The 25,205-nt window shown below is 52.8% G+C and overlaps 7 protein-coding genes across 7 annotated transcripts; 4 read left to right on the top strand and 3 right to left on the bottom strand.

The window, feature by feature from the left end:
• Positions 1-317: 317 nt before the first annotated feature.
• Positions 318-6,721, top strand: GCG54_00010479 (MutS protein-like 4; the record flags this gene model as incomplete). The annotated part of the gene is made up of 12 exons (XM_045410402.1): positions 318-1,073; positions 1,121-1,442; positions 1,490-1,527; positions 1,577-1,846; positions 1,902-1,989; positions 2,045-2,445; positions 2,496-2,967; positions 3,020-3,548; positions 4,605-4,903; positions 4,958-5,578; positions 5,680-6,543; positions 6,654-6,721. 12 exons carry the CDS (start codon positions 318-320, stop codon positions 6,719-6,721), a joined length of 4,728 nt encoding a protein of 1,575 aa, XP_045264361.1.
• Positions 6,722-6,910: 189 nt separating this feature from the next.
• GCG54_00010480 (Inositol 2-dehydrogenase) lies at positions 6,911-8,040 on the bottom strand (the record flags this gene model as incomplete). Its single annotated transcript, XM_045410403.1, has 2 exons — positions 6,911-7,654; positions 7,714-8,040. The coding sequence occupies 2 exons, from the start codon at positions 8,038-8,040 to the stop codon at positions 6,911-6,913; spliced, it is 1,071 nt and encodes a 356-aa protein (XP_045264362.1).
• Positions 8,041-9,453: 1,413 nt separating this feature from the next.
• Positions 9,454-11,452, bottom strand: GCG54_00010481 (uncharacterized protein; the record flags this gene model as incomplete). Its single annotated transcript, XM_045410404.1, has 6 exons — positions 9,454-9,693; positions 9,752-9,858; positions 9,913-10,612; positions 10,672-11,066; positions 11,235-11,278; positions 11,334-11,452. The coding sequence occupies 6 exons, from the start codon at positions 11,450-11,452 to the stop codon at positions 9,454-9,456; spliced, it is 1,605 nt and encodes a 534-aa protein (XP_045264363.1).
• A 2,343-nt stretch (positions 11,453-13,795) lies between these two features.
• On the top strand, positions 13,796-15,763 carry GCG54_00010482 (putative glucose transporter rco-3; the record flags this gene model as incomplete). Its single annotated transcript, XM_045410405.1, has 6 exons — positions 13,796-13,916; positions 13,970-14,345; positions 14,396-14,517; positions 14,572-14,951; positions 15,033-15,444; positions 15,501-15,763. The coding sequence occupies 6 exons, from the start codon at positions 13,796-13,798 to the stop codon at positions 15,761-15,763; spliced, it is 1,674 nt and encodes a 557-aa protein (XP_045264364.1).
• A 709-nt stretch (positions 15,764-16,472) lies between these two features.
• GCG54_00010483 (uncharacterized protein) lies at positions 16,473-19,222 on the top strand (the record flags this gene model as incomplete). The annotated part of the gene is made up of 3 exons (XM_045410406.1): positions 16,473-16,678; positions 16,748-17,030; positions 18,314-19,222. The coding sequence occupies 3 exons, from the start codon at positions 16,473-16,475 to the stop codon at positions 19,220-19,222; spliced, it is 1,398 nt and encodes a 465-aa protein (XP_045264365.1).
• A 140-nt stretch (positions 19,223-19,362) lies between these two features.
• On the bottom strand, positions 19,363-20,492 carry GCG54_00010484 (uncharacterized protein; the record flags this gene model as incomplete). Its single annotated transcript, XM_045410407.1, has 2 exons — positions 19,363-20,312; positions 20,369-20,492. 2 exons carry the CDS (start codon positions 20,490-20,492, stop codon positions 19,363-19,365), a joined length of 1,074 nt encoding a protein of 357 aa, XP_045264366.1.
• Positions 20,493-22,247: 1,755 nt separating this feature from the next.
• On the top strand, positions 22,248-23,548 carry GCG54_00010485 (uncharacterized protein; the record flags this gene model as incomplete). Its single annotated transcript, XM_045410408.1, is given in 5 exon segments — positions 22,248-22,275; positions 22,290-22,497; positions 22,592-23,168; positions 23,195-23,329; positions 23,384-23,548. The coding sequence occupies 5 exon segments, from the start codon at positions 22,248-22,250 to the stop codon at positions 23,546-23,548; spliced, it is 1,113 nt and encodes a 370-aa protein (XP_045264367.1).
• Positions 23,549-25,205: the final 1,657 nt, after the last annotated feature.

Genomic DNA, 25,205 nt, shown 5'->3' on the forward strand with positions numbered 1-25,205 from the left:
GGAATTGTGTTTCACGTGGTCTGTGCTGGGCGTGGCTTGTGCGCATGCATTCTGTGGCTCCACCCCCGCATCGCAATTGGAGGCACATTCGACCGGGACAACCCCGGCTCTTGGCCGTGTAAGTCGGGCAGGTGCCCTTCGTGGTCGTGATTGCCTCGACGTCCATGTCTTTGCAGTTTCTTCTGGAGATCTTCCAACTTCGAATTTGTGGCAGAATCAATTCAAATACGCTGATTGGGGACTCTGGAGATCAGCGGATGCCATCCAATTTCAGCCATTCATGAACATCTGATCCTACCTCCCCACACCCCGTCGCCATGGAAGACCGACGTCTGTCCGGCGCGAAGTCGGTCGCATCGTTCCGAACCGCGCAGACCCGAACACCCATCTCCCAAGAATCATCGCCATACTTTTCGTCCCAGACTCGAGATCCCAACAACAAGAGCACCAACTCTCCCTACTTCACAGCTACCCCTGAAGCATCATCCTCTACAGACCGCAGGGCGGGTTTGGTCTACACTCCAAGCTACGACTACTATGACGACACCAGCGGCACCACTGCGTCTCGTCAGACCATTCTTCCCTCTGACCAGTCATACGCCTCCAAGTCGGGCCAGTCTTACACCTCTCGTCCGGGCACTTCCTACAGCAGTCGGACTTCTCGGACTCCCCTCCCTGACAGCGAAAATCACAAGATCGTGTGCGCGCTGAGCGAAGCTCGAGGAGTTACTCCGTCAGTTGGCATGGCATCGGTCAACGTTGCCACTGGCGAGGTGATCCTCAGCCAAATCTCAGACAGTCGATTCTTCACCCGAACCATCCACGAGCTTCAAATTATGGAGCCCCACGTCGTCTTGATTGTCAGCACGGCTTGCCCGCCGAATCCAAAGTCGAGACTATACAGCCACATCGAAGAGAACATGCCCGGCACCAAGATCGCTCCTGTGGACAGAAGGTGCTGGTCAGAGCTAGAAGGCATGCACCGAGTCAACACATGTGCCTTTCGAGAGGATGCCGAGTCAATCAAAGTAGCTCTGGAGGGCAGCTTTTATGCCACTTGTTCCTTCGCCGCGGTATGTCTTGTGTCCCCAATGTATCACAGACACTGATTGAAAAACAGGCTGTCAGCTTTATCGAGGATCATTATGCGATTCGCGTGTTCCCCAACTCCTTGCGAGTACGCTTCCAGTCGTGCGAAGACACCATGATGATCGATGTATCAACCATCTTGTCACTCGAGATCCTCCAAAACCTTCGAAAACCACAGTCAAAGGATAGTCTGGTCGGGCTGTTGAACCAGACGAAAACGCCCATGGGCTCGCGAGTCCTCCGCAGCAATTTGCTACAACCTAGTACACTCAAGAAAGCATACTTGGATCCGAGATATGAAGCTGTCGAGGAATTGCACAAATCTGTCGATATGTTTGTAGAAGTCAGAAAAGGTAGGAACGGCCCAACGAAGGCGACTGGCATTTGTTGACTTTGACAGCGCTGAGCTTCCCCGACGTCGAGAAAATGTTGACCCGGGTATGTGATGAAGGCACGACCTGATGATGATGATGCTGACCGGGGGAAGCTCGTCCTTGTGCCGCCTCAACCGTCCATCGCAGCAACAGAATCCTCCATGGACAACGTCCTCAAAGTCAAAGCCTTTGTCGATGGACTGCCTGATCTTTATCAAGCCATGAGACCTGCTGTTTCGCCACTATTAACGAAGATCCGTGAACTTTTCCGCCCTGAAATGATTGCCCCGCTGCGAACTTTAATATACGAGACAATCCACGAAGATGTCACTCATACCAAGAAAGCTCTCGATCAGCGCAACCAAAGAGCTTTTGCCGTCAAGGTAGCTCCAACGGCAGCGGCCTCTTTGCTGGCTTCATCCCGCTGACCACTTGCAGGCTGGTGTCAACGGTCTTCTGGATGTCGCTCGGCAGGCATACAAGGAGAATACAGAAGATGTCCACAAGCATGTGGACCAAGTCAACGGTATGATGATATCCTTTTCGGCGCGTGTACAATTCCGCATTCTGACAACATTCAGGTGAACTTGACCTGGATGCCAAACTTCAGTACGATCCAAAGCGCGGCTACTCTCTCCGCATGCGAGAAGTGAATTTCGAAGATCGCCCAATCCCGGAAGTTCTTGTTAACCGAGTCGTGAAGCGCGGCAATCTAGAATGCATGACGATCCGCCTCAAGCAGCTAAATCAGCGGATTTCCGATTCTGTAGCTGAGATCGCCATGCAATGCGACAAGGTGATTGAAGATCTCATCGACAATATCAGAACTCAGATAGCGGTTCTTTATCGTATCTGTGAATCAGTTGCTCTGCTTGATATGCTGGCCTCGTTTGCTCATGTCAGCTCGATCTACGACTGGATTCGACCAGAGGTTTCGGACACCTTGGCACTCAAGGCCGCAAGACATCCGATCCTGGATAGGGTATGTTTCCCGCGGCTACTTCTTCCACGTTTTCTAACAAAAAGTGATAGGAACTCAAGGAAGAATGCATCCCAAACGACCTCTACGCGGATGACAACTACCGATTCCAGATCATCACCGGATGTAACATGAGCGGCAAGACTACCTACATCAAAAGCATTGCGCTGCTCCAGATCATGGCGCAGATTGGATGCTTTGTGCCGGCCGAGCGTGCTACGTTCCCTATCGTCCACAGCATCTTCGCGAGAGTGTCTACAGATGACAGCATCGAGGCCAATTTGTCATCCTTTTCGAAGGAGATGCGGGAGATGGCCTTTATACTTAAGTACCTCGCGATTCTTGCTCGCATTATGCCACTGCTAATGATATGTAGCAATGTGGATGACAAAAGCATGGTCATCATCGACGAGCTTGGTCGAGCCACGAGTGCTCGTGATGGACTCGCAATTGCGATTGCTATGGCAGAAGCACTCATCCAAAGTCGAGCGAAGGTCTGGTTCACAACGCATTTTGCGCAACTCGGTGAGTAGTCTCAGGCGGCTGAGATGCGTGGATGTTTATTAATATCCCATAGCTGAAGTTTTAAACGACCGTCCCGGAGTTCTCAACCTCCATCTCGCAAGCCATCTTTCGAATACGTCCAGGGGCGATCCCAGGTTGACCATGACGTACAAAGTTGAATCTGGCAAGGTAGACGAGATACCATACGGCATTTTACTCGCCAAGGCAATGGACTTCCCTGAGCGATTTCTAGACGTGGCGGAGCAAGTCTCTCAGTCCATCCGCGAAGATAGATTGAAGAAACAGCAAACCTCAGAGGCAAGGCGACTCGTCAGCGAGCGCAAGTTAGTACTAAGTCTTCATGAGCAGTTGAAGCAAGCGCGGAATTCCCAGATGGATGATGCTGCCCTCGCGAGCTACTTGAAGCGCCTCCAGGTGGAATTTGTGGAGCGCTTCGAAGCCCTTCGTGTTACAGGGAGCCCGGATGAAGATCTCGAAGAGGAGGGCATGGAGGAGGAAGAGAATGACACGTATGACGATGATGATGTGTTTGACTCTGTCGATGTCGAGTCTTTGTCGACACGTAGTTTAGCAGGGACCGCGTAGCGTTGTTTTCGAGGTGTTGGACTTGTAACGAGGAAATTGGCCGAAGTAGCTGGGTGGAAAGTGCCTAATGACGATGCACAAGTGAATTTGCCCATGTGGCTGAGGAGTTGGGCCGTGGAATAGATAAACATCTTGCTGGAATTATTTGCAGTCTGCGCGCGGATCGTTGTGAGAGTGGGACCTAGGAAACCTCTGGCCGCGAGAGTGGCTTCTGAGAATCGTCGTATCCTCAATTTGAATGCTTTCGTGGGGATCAGAAGACCTGGGCAAAAAATGTGTCAAGGTTTTCAGATACTGAAAAAAACCAAAAGATAACGCGACGGTCATCCGTTAGGCCCTCCTTGCTTATTGTTTTTTGCAAGATTCGAACTGAGCGCCCCTACCCTCAACAGAGTAACCAGAAACTCATCGGGTGGTATTGGTTTTAAGTTGCTAGAGATGCTTTACCAACTAGACCATTCGGCCCATCTCTTAGTTGTAACTGGTTGGAAGATGTTGTCGCAACCTCAAGGAAATAAGGTAGCTTGGGGCGGGGTGTTAGAGGGGGCCATCAGCCTCAGGCCAGCTCACCTGGGTGAAGCGTGGACTGCTCACCTCACCTTCCACAACCCAGCCCGATCAAACAAAAAAGATGCCTTTATAATTGGGTGAACCTGTGAATGCAACAAGCTTTGACTCCGTCCCTTCTTTGAGCGAGGAGGCACAGCTTGTCTCACACCTTCCTCGGGCACTCGATTGGAGGCAGGCACCTACCTTCCTTTGTGTTCCTTACCTGCCTCCTCACGACGACATCTCACGCCAACCCTCCTACATTCTACATCCCACCACCTCTTCTGTATTGGAAGATTTCTTTTCTGCCTCGTACCGAGTTTTCCAACTGGAAATTTCTTCTCCTTCTCCCCATCCCTCCAAGGCACACCAACACACGCCAAAACACGACAACCACATCAACCTGCAATCAACTCCCCAGTCTTTCGCCATGGCTTGTCCCGACATCGCCTCGTAAGAAATCATTCGGGCGTTTTTCTTTGCACCTGCTGACAGTCTCGTAGCCTCTGGGAGACCAAAAAGGATGCCGACATCTGGCTCATGATGGGCGAAGAAAAGTGGGAGCTGCACGACAAGGTCATCCGAGGCAAGAGCGAGATGGTTGACTTTCTCGTCGATCAGAAGGCCGCAGTGGTAACGCAAATTTCTCCCTCACTTTATTTGCTCCTGCCTGTTGCATTCGACAGAAGTGTTGCTGACCACGTGTTCTACCAGGACGACCGCGTCAAGAAATTCGCGTTGAAGGACCACCTCTTCAAAGCCCCTGCACTGGAAACCGTTCTCAAGTGGCTCTACGTCGGAGGTAAATTCAAATCCTGCGCCACTTCTTCTGTCAACTTCAGTTGACAACCTTCAGATGATGCGCTGCCACACAAGCCCGAGATTTACGATCTACTCACGATCCACGACGTTGCTGCGTCCCTTGGCGTGTCCGATCTCACGGCCGAACTCGCCTCTCGTGTCGGTCATGACCTGAGCGACATCCTCGATAAGCGCGTCGACATGTTGGAAGACTTCATGATGGTGGCTGACATCATCGTCGACGAGGCCAGCGAGGCCCACGATGACTTGAAGCAGGAGCTCCAGAAGGCCATTGGACCTCACCTGTGTATGCTCCTCCAGCAACAAGACTTCCGCAATCTCCTTGAAGACGACCCCAAGTTCTGCTTCAACACCCTGTCTACTGCCGTTAGCGAGATCACGCGAGTGACCGAGGAGTCCGAGAAGAAGTTGGCCGACGCCGAGAAGCAGCATAGAGTCAACGACTCGGCCATCGACTTCCCAACCTTCGATACCCCGGTATCGAAGAAACCTGCCCGGGTGAGCGCAAGCGAAAGCCCGCAGACTCCGGATACGTCCAAGAAAATCAAGGTGGAGAGTCCTCCTAGTGCGGCCGAAGGTATTGGTCACGACTCGATGCGGACCGCTGATGCCGGATCTACTCCCTTTGCTGGCCCCCGATTCAACCGCGGCATGGGTATGTGTGGACATAATTCCTTTCCTCGCACACCTGACCTTATCACAAAGAAGAACCGAAGAGTCAGGCAGGACCCAGCTAATTTGTCTCGTCACTGGAAGATGCCGGCGCTTTCAACTTCTCCTACAAAGACGAGCGAGAATTCCCATTCCCTCCTAAGTTCCCCGCCCTCTCCATCAAGCGAGGACCTGCCATCAAGCCATCGCCCGCAATGAAGTCATCTTGGGCTCCCACGCCTTTCCCCACACCCAGTGGAAAGGCTTCGCCGTCCGATGATGGTTCGGAGGCATTCGAATCCTGCGAAGAGGGATCCGACGAAGGCGAGATCCGGGAGAAGCGTCGTATCATCCCCTCGCGACCTTCTATCCAGAGCAAGATGATGCCCCTTGACCAAACAGACCACAAGGCTAAGACGAGATTCCATGTGCCTGGCAGCTTCGAGGCTTCCCTGGCAGTACACACCCGAGGTGTTGGCACCAGCGATGTTCATTCAAAGCCAGCCACATTTTTGCCAACTGATCGACGAAGTGGAGCGTATCACCTTAGCAGCTCATCCATCGAACAAGATGATACCATGGAGTTGCCTGCCAGACGCAGTGGTAGCTATGCCTTTGGTAGCACTTCCATCCAGCAGGATATTCTTGTGCCCGACGAAGTCCACAGCAAGCAACCGGAGTTGAAGCAAACCGCCGACACCAACCCCGCTACTGGGTCCCAAACCATGCCCTCCTTCCACAAGGAACCCCTCCAGCGTCCAGCTCCCCGCAAAGAGACCGTCCGAGCACCGTCTCCAGCCCCTGCTCCGACTTGCGCCCCGGCTCCAGCCTTTGCTCGGGCTCCAGCCTTTGCTCGGGCTCCGGTCTTTGCTCCCACTTCCGCCCCAGCCTCGGCTGAGACCGGCCCCAAGTTGGATCGCAAAACGGCCCGAGAGGTGGAAAGAGGAAGACTCAACGTCAAGACTACAAGTAAGTCTGTGAAACAAGTTGTTTTCTGGTGGTGCGTAGACCCCTTCACCACATTAGACTTTTGTTCCCTTTGCCTGTGTTCTGTGTCCAGATTGCTAATACAATTCCAGAGCGCGCGAAGACCTCCAAGAAGATGTATGACGCGGATGCACCCAACATTGACTGCGTCCAGTCTTGAGACATGTACCATGTGTGGAAGAGGCTGTCAAACTCAATTCGATGTTTTGAGAAGTTTTAGGTCACGCATGTCTATGGTTACGCACGACGGAAGGATTTGCTATGATCAAGTGTCGGCGGCAAGGACAAGGTACCCATTTCCAGGGTTTTATTGCACGTAGCCGTCGTCTAAGACTTTGATATGAATAGATTACAACTGAGCCTTCTCTGTCCGGTTGCCACTTTCGTCGAACCAGATCTTCTGCCCCGTGATCATGGACTCTTGTAACGCAGCGCCAATCTTGACAGCCGCAACAGCAGACGTCAGCTTCACTGGCACGGGCTTGTCCTCCAACACACTCTCTGTGAACTCAATCGCCTCCGTCGTGAATGCCGCCCTGAAGCGGTCCCAGTAGGTCTGGGGCAGCTCTTGCCTGATGCCGCCGGGCTGGTAAATCTTGACGTGGTTCTCCGCGGGCAGCAGGTTCACCGTAAGCTTGCCCTTGGTGCCGATGATCTCAGTTGAATCCTCCTGGCCTGCGGCCATCATGCGCGAGGCGTAGAGGTAGGCGATGCGGCCGTCGTAAAACTCGACGGTGCCGACAGCGTTATCGCGGTCGTTGTGCTTGCGCAGGTCGGGCTCGACGGCGGTGATGCCGACGGCGTGGACGGACTTGACCTTGCTCTTGTCCTCGTCGAAGAACCAGAGGGCGAGGTCGATGTCGTGGATGGAGCAGTCGACGAAGATGCCGCCGGAGAACTGGGCGTAGGCGACGAAGAAGCCGGTGGGGTCGAGGACGTCGCAGGTCTGGGAGCGCAGGACGGCGGGGCGGCCGATGAGGCCGGCGGACATCTTTGCGTGGGCGTCGCGGTAGGAGGCGTCGAAGCGGCGGGAGAAGCCGCACATTACCTTGAGCTCGGGGCGGCGGACGGATGCGTCGACTACTGTCTGGGACTTTTGGCGGTGTTAGTGTCTCGACGATTCTTCTGGGGAAAGGGTAGATGGTAACTCACCACCTCAACAGTCGTGCCGAGGGGCTTCTCGCAGAGGACGTGCTTGCCGGCGTCGATGGCCTTGATGGCCTGCTCGGCGTGGACAGCGGTGGCGGAAGCGACGCAGACGGCCTGGAGGCCTTGGTGGGCGAGCATGTCGTCGTAGGACTCGTAGACGGCGACGCCATGCGGGACGAGGGTCTCGGAGGCCCATTGGCGCTCGGCGGCGTCGGGGGAGGAGACGGCGACGAGGGATGCGCGGGGGACGTTCTGGTGGAAGTTGAGGGCGTGGCGCTTGCCCATGCGGCCGAGGCCTGCGACGCCTACGTGGAGCTTTTGTGTTGACATTGTCTGTGTGGTTCTGGATCTGTATTGACTGGCCGAGCGAGGGACGGCAGCTGGCGTGATGGGAGGTGAGGGCGTCGTGGAATGGAGGCGGTCGTCGAGGTGAGGCCGGAGGTGTTGGGCTGCCGCGGGGTATCACTGGAATGGGGATGAACGAGAGGAGCTGCTAAGACATCTCGGGAGGATGCAGAGGAAGGCGGCTGGGCGGATTATATACCGCCACCACTCATGCAGGCCTCACCGATTCTTTTCACGCGCCACGACATTTTTTTCTTCTCTATTTTTCTTCATCGCATCCATGTCGGGATTCGGATCCCGACATGATGTCTTACCCGTGGGGCAGACGCCACTGACGCCAGCAGGCGAGCCCGACCGCCTGTCCAATTAAGCCATCCTCGTGGATAGGGAAACCCAGGAATTGGCCTATGGAAAGTTGAAGCGCCATCTTTTTCGGTCAGAGGATATGGGAAAAGCCCACTTGAAAAGACGCGGTTTCAACAGAAGCGACGCGCTGGCAGGTTGGGGATGTTGGAGACGTGGAGTTGGAGAGAGGCTTAAAATGGCACTGGCATTGAGGCGAAACTTGGTGTAAGACGACGGACCCTGATTTTTGTAGGGGATAGTTGCCGTGGTTTCTGGATAGAGCAGGTGGGGGGTCTGGGGATGTGTAAAGCGAAGATGCGGATTGGTTATTGTCGTGATCGGGGAAAATTGCCCCGATTCTGGATCGAGACGGGAGGGAAATTTGGTCCGAATGGGGGCCGCGGGGGTTGGTGGTTGCCGACGCAATCGTTTGGCACCTCTACCCCAACGGCTGGGCCGAAGACTAATCAGAGATTCGGCCCAAATGCGATGAAACTTTATGGGGTTCAGCATGCATGGTGTCAAGATGCCAATATCTGTGATCTCGGTTTCTCCGCATTCAACGTCAAGCGTGTGTTGGGATCCGCCAAGCTGGGCCTTGTCCACGCCCCCATCCATCCCCCATCCTGTTCCCCTCCTCTCCCCTTCCCCTCACAGTCTGGGGTCCGGGGAGCCGCGGGGAGCTAATAAGTTTCTGGGGTAATTGCGGTTTGGAGAAGTTGAGGTTAGCTTGGCCGAACAGGAGTCCTTTTCGCACTCGGGTTTTGGTTGTCGGGAAATATGCTGCGAATGACATTGTCTGCGTGATCATTTGTCAAGGGGTGTTAGTTGGCAAGTTTGCCGAACTTTGATGGAATTGGCCAGCCACCTGCTAAGATGCAACGGAAATGGAACCAAGCAGACTCGTAATTCTTAATGCGTTTTTTTACTTTGATAGTAAAATAAGTCCCGGCTATTCGCAGCGGACTACCTTATTGACAGCCCCGTCATCAAAGTGGATATTCTACAATTCATAGTCGCTATGTCTTTAACGTTTCGAAAACAGCTAGAGTCTCACGAATCGTCCTCCCAACCCCACGCCCGCTTCAGGTGCGACTGCGCCGACGCCGTCGGCCACATGTGGTGCACATCCGTCTTGACCAAAATGTCGAGAAGAGCCTTCTGCTCCACGTGGTCGGTGAACCGGTCGCCGCACGCAGTCACGCCCATGCAGGCCGTGAACATGGCTGGGATTGTGTCCTTGTTGGAAAGAGCTGTGCCGCAAAGCTCTCGTATTTGCGTCCTGATGTCGTTCTGCACTCCTTCATCAGAATGTTTCGCGTAAAAGTGACAGTTCAGAGGGTTGACTTACATCTAATTTCTGCCTCGCCAGTCTGCGGGCTGGTCCGATGCGTGGAATGCTCTCGTCGTGACACATGAGGAGTGCCCTGGCAAGAGTCCCATGAACGTTGCCAATGACTATTAAAGGCTAGTTAGCGTTTTGACTCCTGCTGAGATACATAGCCAACATACCAACAGCATGGTTGATGTAGAAGATCCGCGGAAACGCCTGGTCCGCCGCCGGATCCGGCTCGCTATACGCAATCGGCAACCACGACAACGGCCGCGCCCTCAACCAGTTGCGGTCGTACTCGACCAGCCGCTGGTACTCGCTCTTGCGGTTGTCCACCTCCCCGAAGCAGAACTGCACGACCTCGGCGCAGTGCACCACGATGCGGTTCGCCCAGCAGTCGTCGTCGGCCGGCGAGAACGAGCGGTCGATGAAGAGGTGGTCGAGCTTCACCATGATGGGCCGCTGCGTCGCGAACGCCATGGTGATCTCCTGGCGCAGGCCGACCCAGAAGCAGGCCTGGCGCAGCTGGCTCTGGCGCGGCAGCCCGCCGTTCTGCGTGTTCATGAACAGCTGGATGCCGAGCAGGTGGCCCTCGTGGTCGGTCCCGATGAGGGGCACGTCGAGCTCCTCAAGGGTGCGGAGGAGGATGGTGGCGGCGAGGAGGTCGTCGTTTGTGAGGGCCGAGCTGTCGTTGGAGATCTCGGTGAGGTGCTTGAGGCATTCCTGGTGGTAGCGATCCGAGGCGTAGGGGTCGTATTGGTCGTGCAGGCTGAGGTGGCGGGATGAGAGGGCGAAGATTGCGTTGAGGAGGGTCGGGCAGGTTATTGCTCTCTGGGGGACGACGATGGCGAAGTGGCGGCGGGCGTCACAAAGGTCGAACTGTATGCGTCTTTAGACCAAGATGCATGAATATTGATCACATATGAATGGAGACTAACCCAGGTGCACATGTATTCGAGGTAGTACTTCATCAACCTCACTTCATGGGGTTGCGTGAAGGGAAACACGACGTCTCCATGGTGTTCATAGTTGGCCAGTCCAAGTGTTGAACCTAGCGGTATTGAGCTGTAGACCGTAGGCAACGGCGTAGGTGTTTGCACCTCCTTCCAACTCGTGGCTCGAGTTGAAGCAAGCTGGTTGAACGGACTAATGGCGGCGGCGGGGAGATGCTCATGGAGAGTTTGCTGAACTGACGAATTCCTCGACCTCTCCGAGGTTGCTTGCACGACTGCCTGCTCCTGAGCCGGCGCGTCGACCTGCCTCATGAAGGGCGGGCTTCCATCCTCGGACCAATAGAGGGCCTCGAGTTCCTGCGTCTCATCGACGAAATGCACTGCCAGGCACGCAACATTTGTCAATCTCTACAAGTCACACACTAAACATCGATGATCGAAATCGAAAACAAGATGAGAATGAGGCTTATCGGGGTCTCCATTCTCAAGCATACACGCCAAGAAGCACAATAGACGAAAAGCACGAAAATGCTGCGGGCAAGACTTACAACGCCGCGGGTAGCGCACCCAAGTCTCCGATGCACTCGGCGTCCTGACGATAACACAAAAGTGATCAGCGGTTTGTTCCGCAATGAAAAATAACGCACTTCAGCTGCTGCTGCTGGCTCCTTGGTCCTCGTGACGAGAGGCCGACGATAACGACAGAAACCGGGTCCATCGCGGAACCGGGCCCTGAGGGCGTGTCATTCTCGTGGTCCTTGTCCATTGGCAAGGGCCGTCTGCAACAGGAAACTTCGCATGTCGGTCACGGCGCAGGAAAAGACAAGAGGGAGCTCCGCCTTACTCGGTAGAGTGCTTGAACCGAATAGCGGGGGCCGGGACGCAGTCCTTGCCAGTCGCCCTGCATCGAATACATGAGATTGCTGCTGCTGCTGTGGTGGTGTTGGTGGTGGTAGTGTCGGCCCGAGAGGACGGCGGACCAGCGGGAGCGGCGTCATCGGTGCTCCACGCGCATTTGAGGTGTTGCTTTTTGCAGGTCTGGTTTTGGCAATGCGGTCCTTGGGGCTCTGCGGCTGTTGTTGCGCCTGAGTGGGTTTCGGGTTTTCGATGCTGAATGAGGTCTGAATTTCCGACTTGGTTTTGGAGAACTCTCTATTCAGGCATTTTTCTCCCCAGCTCAGACGCAAAACAGAGCAGAAACCCCGAAACCGCAAAGTCATGTCAGCAATTGAACTTTGCTCCCCAAAAGTGAAGAAACTGCAGACGCCACATGTAGTCCAGACGACATATGTACTCCAGACTTCAGATCTTGTGGCTGCTTAGACGAAATCCGGGGTAGAAATAAACGTGCGGGTGGACAATCTGGGGTAGCGATGAAGATTAAAAGAAAAGTCGCGTGGGAATAAACACGTACCAGACATGTCGTCGACATGATTTTGGACCCTTCACCCCGTCGTCTGCGACCTTCAATCGGCTGTTCTTTCGTGAAAATGAGACGATTGTGGTGGCCAAGGGAAGGTCGAGGGGATAAAAGCATTTCCTGGTTGGTGATAACGGGAAATGGCTGCATCGGGGCGACTTGCTCCCCCGCGTGGAAAAGGAAGAAAGCTCCTAGGCCGGCTCACATTTCGCAGCGAGCTTTACACCGGCCCAAATTACCAAATCATCCCGCCCCGGCAATGCGAGCACACACACGAATAGCTGGCTAGGTAGAGCAGACGGCAACCCCTAGCCTATGACGAAGCTGTTAATGCATGTTACAGCCGTAGAGAGGCGGCCCGCCCCTGACTCGCGTTAACAGGAACCCATAGCGACCAATGGCCACCACCCCAGACTGGGTTTCTCCATCTGATGTGGAGCGTTCCACGGCGAGATTCCGGAGCTTTTCGAGCCTCTCCTCGAAGACACTGTTCTTCCCCACCAAAGCTTCCATCCCCCACGGCCAAACTCACTTGCGAGAATCTTCCAACAACCACCCCCTGGCGGTGTATGGAAAGACGGTCTGTTATCAGTCAGGAGACAGAACATAACAGAACGGCTGTTCCATCTTCGAAGTTCTTCCATAGTCCCACCTCCGGGCGCTCGATTAACGGACCACTGCCGAGCACAGGGGCGGAGCAGGGATCGTCCGTCAGGCGCTGTCATCGGCCCTCAACGTGTTGTCTGCAGAGCAGCAGACTGCTGTGATGCGAACCCACCGGCAACGACAACTGTGTCTCAATAACCAGCCTTGGCCAAGTTTTCTCCAAAACTGCCGCGGGCATAACCCCGGTCGTAATTCGCGGTACCCGGACTGATGGCCGAAAATAAGAGGAATCCATAGGTTCAGCGACAGACACTCACCCTAGTCCCCTGTGACTACGCCCCCCTGCAGCCACTGACAGCCCGCGTATTGGAAGCGGAGCGAACGCTGACACGGATTCCCCATTTCTCCAATTCCCCAGAAACCCTCTTTTAATTCCCCCACGATTTAGCGGCTCGTGTATGTGTGAGGAGAGCGTGCCTGTTTTTGTGAGAGAGTAGTGTGTGTGTGTGTGTGTGTGTGTGTGTGTGACAACTAGCGTGTGGCCATTGGCTCGCTGCGGCTATTCCATACGTAGGTCCCGTCGAGTATCTACGGCTTTCCAAGCGCAGTGGGGCACCCATTGCCCTTGTCTTGTTTTTTCGATGCCGTGCAATTGGGAACGGGCGTCTTCGGGACCAGCTGGGCTGGCCCTGGCCAAGGAATTTGGGGAAAGGAAGGGGAGAACGCGAGGTCCAGCGGAAAAGTCTATAAAGACTTCGTCGTGCCATGTTTTGTGAATCATGTTGCGTTCTTGAGACTTCAGTCGAGTGCGACCCAAGCTCCTTCTCACCAACATAGTTTGATACCCCCCGTACTTGATTCCGGTTCACAGACTGGATTGAGCTTTTTCATTCTTCCCCTTTACTTGGTCCCAGCTCGCAGGGTTGCATATCAACACTACCCAAAGTGAGTTCATCCCAATCCGGTCTCCCTCCTAGGCGTTGCCCAGCTTAGTCAGGCATCCGTTTCACATCAACACCACGTCAGAATGTCATGAACTAACAAATCTCTTTTCAGACTCATACGGTATACACGCGGTTCATCATGGCTCATCGACCGGCATCAGCCTCCGACTTGGAAAAGTCGTCGACCAAGTTCGGCGCCTCGACCGAGCAGCAAGAGACAGTTCTCTCCGATGATGCTCTCGATCCCTACGGACCCTCTGGTACGCAAACATCACCTACTAAACTCCCAAACTCGCGCTCACTTTCGACGTAGGATTTCGCGGAATCTTCTCCTCCCACTATGTAGCCCTCTGCGCAGCCTTCTCGGCGATTGGAGGTCTACTCTTCGGATACGACCAAGGTGTCATTTCGGTCACATTGGTCATGGAACAGTTCCTCGAGCGATTCCCCGAAGTCTCCGATCACGCCGCCGGCTCTGGCTTCAAGAAGGGTCTGATGACGGCCATGATCACCCTTGGCGCTTTCATCGGTGCGCTCAACCAGGGCTGGATCGCCGACTGGATCTCTCGCAAGCGCTCTATCATGGTTGCTGTTGTCGTCTTCACGATTGGTTCCGCTATCCAGACTTCTGCGCTCAACTACGACATGCTGGTTGGTGGTCGCTTCATCGGAGGGTTGGGCATCGGCATGTGAGTTTTACGGTCTTCGTTAATTGATCTTCACAGACTAACTGATTTAGGTTGTCGATGGTTGTCCCTCTATACATCTCTGAAATCTCGCCTCCCGAGATTCGTGGCTCCCTCTTGGTCTTTGAGCAGCTCTCGATTGTCGTCGGCATCGTTATCTCATTCTGGATTACCTGTAAGCACCACGAGAAACTCAACCTTGTCAGCCATTCTAACTTATGCACTACAGACGGAACCAAGAGCATCCCGAATCACTGGTCATGGCAACTCCCCTTCCTCATCCAGATTCTCCCCGGCCTTCTCCTCGGCTTCGGTGCCATCTTCCTCCCATACTCTCCCCGATGGCTGGCGTCGAAGGGCCGCGAAGAGGAGGCTCTCCACAACCTCTCCAAGCTCCGCACGCTGCCCGACACCGACCCTCGTGTCCGCCGCGAGTGGATGGAGATCATCGCCGAGGCCCGCTTCCAGACCTCCGTTTCCGCTGAGCGCCACCCGACCCTCGTTGGAAACAACGACCTTGGAAGCAGCTTGAAGCTGGAGGTCGCCTCGTGGACCGACTGCTTCAAGGCTGGCTGCTGGAAGCGCACTCAAGTCGGAGTTTTGCTGATGGTGAGTCCCTAAGTTCCCCACCACCGTCCTGAAACACAGGAAGAAGAAATTCAGTACTATGAATACTGACACTGGACACAGTTCTTCCAACAATTCGTCGGTATCAACGCGTTGATCTACTACTCCCCGACCCTCTTCGCGACCATGGGACTCGACAGCAACATGCAGCTCATCATGTCCGGTGTTCTCAACTGTGTCCAGCTGGTTGGTGTCATCCCCAGTCTGTGGACCATGGACCGCTTCGGACGTCGCTCCATCCTGCTTATCGGCAGTGCTCTCATGTTCATGTCCCACACGATCATCGCCGCGCTCGTGGGTGTCTACTCGCACGACTGGCCGAGCTACCAGACCCAGGGCTGGGTCAGTGTCACCTTCCTGATGATTTACATGCTCAGCTTCGGCGCTTCCTGGGGACCTGTCCCCTGGGCCATGCCTTCTGAGGTCTTCCCGTCGTCTCTACGTGCCAAGGGTGTTGCCCTTTCCACTTGCTCCAGTAAGTTGTCCGCGACACGAGGTTTTACCGTTCTTCAGAAATTAACAATCATCCAGACTGGATCAACAACTTCATCATCGGTCTCATCACTCCTCCCCTCGTCCAGAACACCGGCTTCGGAGCCTACATCTTCTTCGCCGTCTTCTGCTTGCTGTCCTTCGTCTGGGTCTGGTGGTTGGTTCCCGAGACTGCTGGCCGAACCCTGGAGCAGATGGACGAGGTCTTTGGCGACCGCAGTGGTACTGCTGATGTGGCGAAGAAGAACCAGATCTTCAGGGAGGTTGTTGATGAGCAGACACGACCTGCTATGTCGGCGTAGGAGAGAAACACAGAAAGATACCCCGTGGTTGCTATACTATGTAGCGAGTCCGTAGAAATTCAAGATTTTGAGTACACATTTTTCACCAGTCTGATACATACGACAAAAAGAAAAACTATTTGATCATGTCCAAAGTACTTCGTACATCTGTACGTGCCTGATGATGACGTGCGTTGGTCTTGGCGGGTGCTGGATTTTCGCCCGAGGCCAATTGATCGATACCGCACGTGGCTGGAGGGCTGAAAGGAATCATTCCAGACTGAGAGGCAAAAGCCGATGTGCGGCGCAGTTTCTAATGTTTTTGAGGCAACACTGCCAAGACGAAATGCTGACAGCCGACGATCAATCACCTTGAATCCTATTACCCATAACTGATTGGGTCACGGATTCGCGCCCAGCGTGAATTGACGTCAGATTCTTAGACATAAGGCATAGACAACGCCCGTTTGCAAGAGAAGAGCGACATCACATCACGCCATCGTAGCAACGATCTCGCCCTGCTCATATGGCATTGAGGACTCAGAGTTGCCAACGAGCCTTACCCTGTCGATCCGTTTTGCCTGTATAAAGCTCACATGGGATTCTAGTCGTTCAGTCTTATTCGAAATTCCGCTCTAAAACAACGAAGAAAATACCACTTACAAAAACGCTAGAGGACCAGCAGTACCTACGAGTCTTCTCTCAACAACCCTCGCTTCAATTGATCATCATGGGTGCTCGACTGTTGACTGCGGTCGGTGCCTCGACTTTGCTTGTGGCATTCGCCCTCCTCATTGTCACCTGCGCGTCCATTCCAAACACCAGCCTGCCTCTTCTCACTGTGGATGCTCACAGGGCTGGTAGAGGAGTGACCGACCGAGAGATCAGGGTGCAATTCGGGCTCTGGGGCTGGTGTCAATATACGAGTGAAGAGTGGTAAGTAGCCACGGGACGAGTAGACCTGCTTTTGAATATGAACAGGCCGAACGACTAACTTGCGAACAGGGAAACGCACCCCGAAGGCTGTGTCAGAGTCAACGGCACATCAGGCTACAACCCCGCCGTGGTCATGCGCGGTCTGGATCCATATCCTTATTACGTGAGCACGGCCGGCGGCGAGAGAGACTTGACCTTGGGATTCGTCCTTCCGGCTGTTGCAATAGCCACGACTGGTGTGGCGATGATCCTGGCCATAGCATGGCTGATCAGACGCAATCGAATCATCAACCTCGCCTCCATCGCTTTCTCCGTCTTGTCTTTCATCTTCACCGTTGCCGCTGTGGGCTGTGTATTTGGGTTTTGCGAAAAGATACGAAAAGACACGCCGGCACGGTCCCTTGTGTGGGTGGGCAGTTCTACGAGCAGGACGCGGACTGACTGGCAATTGGAAACGTATTATGGGCCTTGTGTTGTAACACTGGCACTTGCGTGCGGTGTCTTGCTGGTCTCTACCATCATACTCTTCTTTGCGTGGCTCGCTTCGAAGCGAGAGGACCGAAGGATGTGGAACGAAGACAGCGCAGAGAAGCATCGGGTGTCACATTCAGAGGTTGCTCCATCGGATTCAGCGCGTTGATCAACTGTAGGAGCACCTCTATCACATACTTCTCCATAGCCAATCAAAAGTTAAACAACTTGTCTGTGCCTTGACTCCGTAGACAATGGTGGGATGACATCACGCAAGTCAACGCCAGTGCACGTCCGGAATTCCGGCAAGACATCTTTCGGAGCTGGTCGGACATCAGACGTTTCAGCCTCTGAGCTACCGTTGGGCTTGACCTCGGACGTGCGGGGCGACTGTTATTGCGTGCCACATAAAGCTTGCGGTCCCCGGGATCATAGCTCCGCAGCTTTGACGACGTCTTTCGTCTGACAAAACAATCGACTTCATCGGATCGCAGCCTGTATTCAAGTTACGATGTCGACGGTTTTCCACGTAACGGTTCACGTCCGGCCCAGGGACGTAGCGAGGTTCCTAGAAGCCGCCGAGCCGACGATAGAGAGGATGAAAAGGGAGCCCGAGTTGATGAACTTTGAGATGTATCAAGTGCACGATTCGCCCGGGACGATTACTTGGATTGAAAAGTGGTGAGTGGCCTATGGTGCTGATGGTGGTGTTTGTCTGAGTCGGGGCTAAAGCATCACAAGGTCTGAGCCCGTAGACTGGATTATGAAGGTGAGATGATTCGATATTCCCTCAACTTTCCAGCTGTTGATTGAGCCGAAAAGCACCAAATGACAAAAGACTACTACAACGAGTATTTCGACGCGACAGAACCATTCTACGTCAAACCACGGGAATTAAGGGTGATGAGTTCATTAGGGCCGCGGTACACGTACCAGAAGACATAGGCGGATAGCTGAAGATGTAATTGAATAAAACTTTGGTACAGATAATCACGCGAAAATCTTTTTAAGAGAAGCCATGGGATGACTCTGGTGGCATGTGATTCGGCCAAATATCCACGAAGGATCCGGTAGCCTGAAGCCACACAAAGCGGGGTAGCGGCCGTCAAACGATGAGCGTCAGGTCAACCGAACAATCTTCTTCCCGTAATACTACAAAAACAGCGACCATATTTCGGCGTGTGCAGGATGTCTGACTATCCGATTCGTCCACCAACGCCGCAGGCGATGCTCCATCGTCTCCCCGATAAACCGGAGACAGAGCTTCAGGAGAATACCAAACCATCAAAGTACATCATTCTCATCACAGCTTCGACATCGGTGGCAGGCAAGGTTCAGATCGCCAAGTCAGTCGCTACTGCACTATCCTGTCCTCTCTTTCAAGGCGATAGCTTGCATGAGACGTCAGCCAAAGCCGCCACAGTAGGCATGTCGAGAGGCTCTTCGGGAGCTGACGGCTATGACGAAGCTGTCCGACCGAATGAGGTGCGATATGAGCGCATGTGGCTTTCCAAGATGACCAGAACGGGTTTTTTGTTCCCCGAAGAGTCCCGGCCTGCCAATGAAGGCTTCTCTGGCTTTGGTGGGACAACATCGACATCGTCGAGTCGGCGAGGCTCCTTCAGTTCTATCGCATCCACTACTTCGGATGCTGCTTCGACTTCCAGCATCGCGAGAAGCTTCATGTCTTCAGTTCCTTCAACCACAAAATATGTCAATAAGCCTGTCATGTCTACTCCGCTTGGGGATGAGATCGGGCGCAAGTCAAACCCTGCCTTGATGGTCGTCACACACCCCGAGCTAGAGACATGGCACAAACACTCAATAAGAAAGACCGTGGAAGAATATGGCATCGGGGTTCTCTTTGTTCCTCTATACGAGGAGGAGGAGGAGCTTCCCGTATTGAAGCCCTTGGATCCCAGGGTAATGACGACTTTTGGCTCGATTCCCCGCCCCAAAGCCGCACGGGGTTATCTAGGCGAAGAAACAGTACTGCGAGTTGATATCGAAAGGAAGGTCGAAGATATCACTCAGGAGATTGTGGAAGCTGCTCGGGAAATTATGCAGGTATAACCGATATCCCCTTCAGGCTTTCGTTGTCATACATTCCCACTTGTCTTCAGTGTTACTCATCTTCTGGAATCTGGTTCTCAATTCTTTCTGCCCAGAGAATGAACTCTAAGGTGGTAGCTAACCATAGACTCATACAGTAACTAGTTTTCCTCTTCAAACTCCGTAGTCTCGGTTTGCTTCTCATGTCTGCGTTGGTCAGCGCTGATCCAGTACACTCCCTTGCGGACTTGAATGAGAGGATCCTGGGAAGACATAATGCCTTGAATACCGCCCTTCTCTGGAGTGGGGCTGAATGCAATCTGCTGCTGCCTCTCAACGTTGTCATCGCAGACCTTGTTGATTTCCAGTGTCCCGACCGGGACAAATGTTGTGCTCTTGTATGGCACCGTGGCGTCATCCAAAACATCGTTAGGGTCCGCGATATGAGCCTTGATAGTGAAAAAAATGGGCTTCTCCGGAAATCTTTGCTGAAGATCATCCTCTAGGTAGCTGGGCGCCAGGTCCTTCAACTGATCGTCGGTGTAGAGAAACTCTCCATCTGCGGGCTCCAGTCTGTAACGGACGTTACTGACTTTGCCGTCGACGTTGGTGAGAACATGAGTATTGACTTCATAGTACTGCAAGGTACCATAGTTGTAGGGGTTTGGCTTCGCCCCTTTGACGAATTGGGCAGCGGATGGGTGAATGGCGAGAAATGCGCCAAACATCTGCTGAGCTTGGTTGAATGCTGCCTGTTCCTTGGAGGTATCTCCGCCCTTCTTCTGTGCTTTTTCAAGAGCATCTTGCGTAACACCAAAGGCCGTGAAGACCTTAAGAAAAGCCAAAAAGTCTTCTCCGGTCCTGACAGCGAAGCCATTGAACGAATGTGAGATCAGGTCGGTATGCGTGTTCTCATCGACCTGGAATCGAACTGCAATACCTTTGGGAGTGGCTCTAGGATCGAAGTCGGCGATTTTAGGCAAGCCCCCGCCGACCGAGAAGCGAGCGATGACTGGAGTTGAGGGATTGTTGAAATGGGCTGCTGTCGAAAGAGTCTTTGCCTCCTCCGTGGGCTTGAAAACTCCTTCAACAAGAAGACCCTTGGCATGGGCTATGATGAAGGAAATGGTCAGGATGGGAGTTCATCAGGAGGATGGATTTACATACTAGTGCGATAACCTTGGTGCTTGCCGAACAAGGTTTGCATCGCATTGATGAGGTCTTGTGGAAGCTGGTCGGTAGTGACCGATACTCCGTTTTCGGTGGTTGAGGTAATGGTTTGGGTGGACATGACGGAAAGATTTTCTGAAGTTCAGACTTGAGAATAAGGTGGTAGCTAAACAGGAGGCTGCTGGTAGAAGCTGGTTTATTACTATTCAACAAAAGTACAGCATAGGGCATTTAAATACACGATGTGTTCTTCTCTGCATGATCAGCCATGTCCACATGTCTTTCCAACTAGAGATCGAAAGGCTAGGCGTGCGTTACAGAAAATTTGAAACCGGTAGGTACTCAAACCTAGCAGGGTGAGGTGCATTTTGACACCAGCAGCCACAATACTTCCAGCTCTGGTTGCGTGGATCAAGTTACCCTCATCTAAGGGGATTTGGAAAGGCTAAGGCCGCCGTGGCGTGTCGAACACCCAGCCATAGATCAAGTTCATTCTCGCTACATCTCGAAACAAAACCTATCTCGGGCGAAGATGCCTAGAGCAAGCCGGCTTATCGATCTGGGATCTGAAGTTTGGGGTTTTCACGGTTTCGTCAGTCCAGGAGACTTCAATTCGCCCATTCCTTTTTCCAAGATCTTCACCAAAGGCGCCTCAATCACACACTTGATGAATTTTGTGCGATGGTCTCGGCACTTGAGTCGACAGGTGGCCCTTGAGCGTTTGCTTATGAGGTCTTCGGCTATCAAATCTGTGATTATTTGGACAGAGCCCTCCCTGGGAACAGCCTGCTGGGACGAGATAGACGAAAACGGGTCAAACAGCTGAGACATCTAGAAGGACATCTTGGAGTACGCTGACTTTCATTTGCATCGTGATTGGACTGGAAGGTGGCAGAGCTGTGACAACAGGGTCTGGCCAGGCCATGCCTAAGTTCCGGTCCCACGGCTGAAGTAAGACATGCACCAAACAAGCGCCGGGTGTGTCCCAAAGCATGCTAGTTGGGTGGAATCGCATGCCGAGCTTGGTGGTTACAAGGAGTGTGGCGGGCTGAACCGCCCGCTACGGGCCGCGCCAACGTCCCGCGTGGGTTGTGATTTGGACCGCATGCGAAATAGGCCACCTCCCTCGAAAGGATGGGTTTCCCAAGACATACGCACCCAGAAAACCCCTATGTCGAGGAATTTTGCCACCACGGCAAATTTCTCCATACTTAGGCCACACGAAACGACCGTCGTCTAGGCCGTTTGCGCCAAGCCCAGGCTGTTGCGGCTGGACTGTTTCTAGAACACGGCGCTCTAGTGACCTGCTTGCAATCGCAATAGAGAACTTGCGGCCGCGATGCTCTCTTACTCGGCCAAGACATCAAATCATGTGTAGTATCTATGTGAGCAAGGCGAATGAGTCGATACGAACTGGATCGTATGATGCAAGGTTTTGATCTCTTGACGGAAACACCATGCTATCAGTTCATAGGCAGTGTGACTACCAAAGGACCTGTCTCCAGTATCAAATAATGGAATTTTACAGCTCGTTTGGTGACTTTAGAGCCAAAACAGAACTATCGAAAGTATGCTTATATTCGGTCACGTATTGACTTCCTGTTCAAGAAGGAAAGTGGTCACAGAAATCGAACATGGCGCAGTTCGGAAGCCTTTCGCTGCTGACTACCAAGTCTGAACACAACGGAAGCCTCCAAATTGGATTGCAAATTACCAAATGGCTCATTTGTGAACACCTACAAGCATACCTTATGATTATAGAATTCAAGCCAGCAGCCAGATTTTGAGCTATTATCTACTTCTTCATGACAATCGTGCTCGATTGATAATCATACTCAGCTTACTTCAACAAATTTTCCACAATCTACTATTCACAATGTCAGCTACCACCCAGTCCATGCTCGGTGCTGTGGGCCAGATCCCCACTTTGCACGATATCGAGATATTCTCAACTCTGAAATCCCGAACCAGGTCGAGGACGCTCCTATGGACGTCTGGGACAGGGGAGTGTTCTTGAACGAACTCCAGAGGCAGCGTATTGCCTTGAGACCGGATGCGAACGGTGAAACTGATGGATCTCTTGTTGCAGATCAAGGTCTTGAGAAGGGGACCTACCAAGGAACTTAGTTGCCATTGAAAGAAATGTACAGAATCCTCGAAGAATCATAAGCTGATCCTAAAGTTCCAATACCTGGACCTCATATACTGACTTGATCAAAGTGCAACATCTTCATTTGCGGCGAGGGGCGTCGATGCCCCTTTTCCTGTCAAGAGAGAACTTGCAGACAAACAGGCAGTCTGCATATGGAGCAACCCTGCAGACAGCTATCCTCCTCACCTGGAACTCCCTCAGAAGCTACACGATGACCTTGAAAAATACCAGCTGGATATGAACCAAATACCAAATTTCAACAAGGACTATAGGGATTATATTAATGCCGTGGCACAAGCTTTTACCCAACTTGTTCCCGCCGACATCGCCATGGAGGGTGCACCTTTTGCGGGGCCGACCATTCTTAAATGCGAAGAATACAATCGAAGCAACCCGAGGCCGAAAACGTATATCATGGATGGCGAGAACCTTGGTAACCCTTTAGACTGGTACTCTGATGCCCGATTCGCTCAGCAGCTTCTAAGTGGTGTCAATCCGTCAACCATTACAAAGGCTTCCACCGAGATCATCAAAGCTTTTGCCAATGAAGCAGGCAAGCAAGGGTTACAAAACATGATGGATTTACTGTCCCAGACGAAGGATTTTCTTGCGCCAGATTATTCCTACTTCCGCAAAGCTATGCAAGTCAGTGAAGAAGACATGTTTTGCAGCCAGGTTTTCATACCCTGTGGCCAACGCTCGATTCGTTACGCCTGTGCGCGGATTGTCATCTTCAGCTCCACGACAATGGCAGGCTTCATCCTCTAGCAATTGCCTTGGACTTCAAGGGTAGCCTAGAAAATTCCGTAAATATCTTCAACAAAAGGTTGAACCCAGGCGACACTGGTGCCACAGACTAGAAGGACGACCAGCCTTGGAGATACGCCAAGACCTGTGCTCAAACGGCGGATTGGGCAAAGCATGAGGCTACAACGCATTTGGTGGACACGCACATGATTGAGGAAGTCATCATGTTGCAACCAACCGCACAATTCCCGGAGAACATATGTTGTATGAGGTTTTGAGCTTACATTAATTCTGGACTCGCCCGCTCAACAAAGCTGCTTGCGACATCCAAGAACTACGAGGACGATTGGGACAATAGGGACAATATGCGTAGTAAATTAGTGATAAAATACAAACTACTAGACGTAGTATAATAATTGTTTTCCCAGTTAGCTAGAAGTATCCTCCCGAATAGCAAGACGCTATTCATAACGCCTCTTGGTCTGCCATCCTCGCTAGCCACCCAAGTAAAGATGAACTATATTTATGACCTTTCGTCTGACTGTCTCTTTGGCAGCGTTGTTAACATGGTAATTGCTGGACCGTCCGTCGCCGATTGATGACTTTATACCGTTATAAAGTTTATAGAAAAATTAATTTGAACTGTGTTAAAGGCATTCCAAGAATCATAACAAGCGCGGACAACATCAGAGACTGAAGAGCGACTTTGATGAAATCAGATCTCCTCTTTAACGCAGGGCATACTACTACAGGTTGGTGGTATAGCAAAGCCATAATCCTGTGTCGATAAATTTCGCTATTCATGATCTCTCAACTTTTTTGATGGAGGTTTTGACATTTGACAGTTCATACTATGAATTACCTTGTCGAGCAACTGCCGTACGCCAAAGCTGGAAGTCCAGTGCTTTACGCCTCCTTCTTGGTGACGTAGCCCTGGACTGCTTCCTTCACAAATTACGAGGCCATGAAGTGGGAGTTTTAAACTCCACTCAATGAGCCAAGGCGTGCACCCACGATGCCGAAAAGAACTCGGTGACGTCGGTGTGGAGGACCCGCAATAGCTTTATTCAACGGGACCTTGGCCGGTGCGTGCCGTAGGCGGGGAGCTCCGAACAACGGGTCGTCTTTGTTGGAGCTGCGAATGGTCTCGACTTCAACCTTTTTCAAAGGAGAACCACGAGAGAACATGTCGATCAGGGTGCTTACATGAGTATCCAGTCTAAGAAGGTACAGTCAAACTGATAGTAGTATTAGTAGCGAGCTACAAGCGTGACATGCTTGTCCAATAACGACCACTCTATCTGACGAGCAAATGGCGCCTCTCAGACTGAAATGGCGCTGGATAGGAAAGAAGACCTTGCGAAACGATTTTGTGCTACGCGCGCAATTGACGACTGTTATCTCGACAGCATTGCGGTGAGGCATATCAGCTGAGGCCTTGTTACCAAGGGGGCGGTCAACTTTGCCACCCGGAGTAAATTCCGTGCTAATTATCCCTGGGTGAAACAAGAGGCTCTTCGATTGACGACCAGTCAAAGACGAGTTGTTTTCAAGGCAACAATAACTACGGATATCAACGGTCACCTCGGCCTGCTTCCGACGCCACAATCGCATTGCCTCCCGGGACCAAGAATACGATCAAATCGTCCGCCCGGCTCAAAACCGACAAAGTGGGACGGGCCGACCACAGACGTCATCGCTTTGGGCGAGAAAAACAACCCCTAGCCAGGCGCACGCCATTGCCGCCCGCGCGGCGCCCGCAAGCCCCGCGATTCTACATGCAGACCGCAGAAGTGACTGCAGAAGTGAGGCTTTTGGCGCATCCAGATAACGCCTGTAGGGCCGACGAAAGCCCGTCCATACAGATGCAGTTTGGAGGTCAGTTTAGGCAGCTTGCCACTCTGTCACATGATGGTTCCCCAGCGTGCTCAACTT

The sequence above is a fragment of the Colletotrichum gloeosporioides genome, assembly GCF_011800055.1.
Source record: "Colletotrichum gloeosporioides strain Lc1 chromosome Unknown consensus_46, whole genome shotgun sequence".
In the NCBI taxonomy this organism is placed as follows: domain Eukaryota; kingdom Fungi; phylum Ascomycota; class Sordariomycetes; order Glomerellales; family Glomerellaceae; genus Colletotrichum; species Colletotrichum gloeosporioides.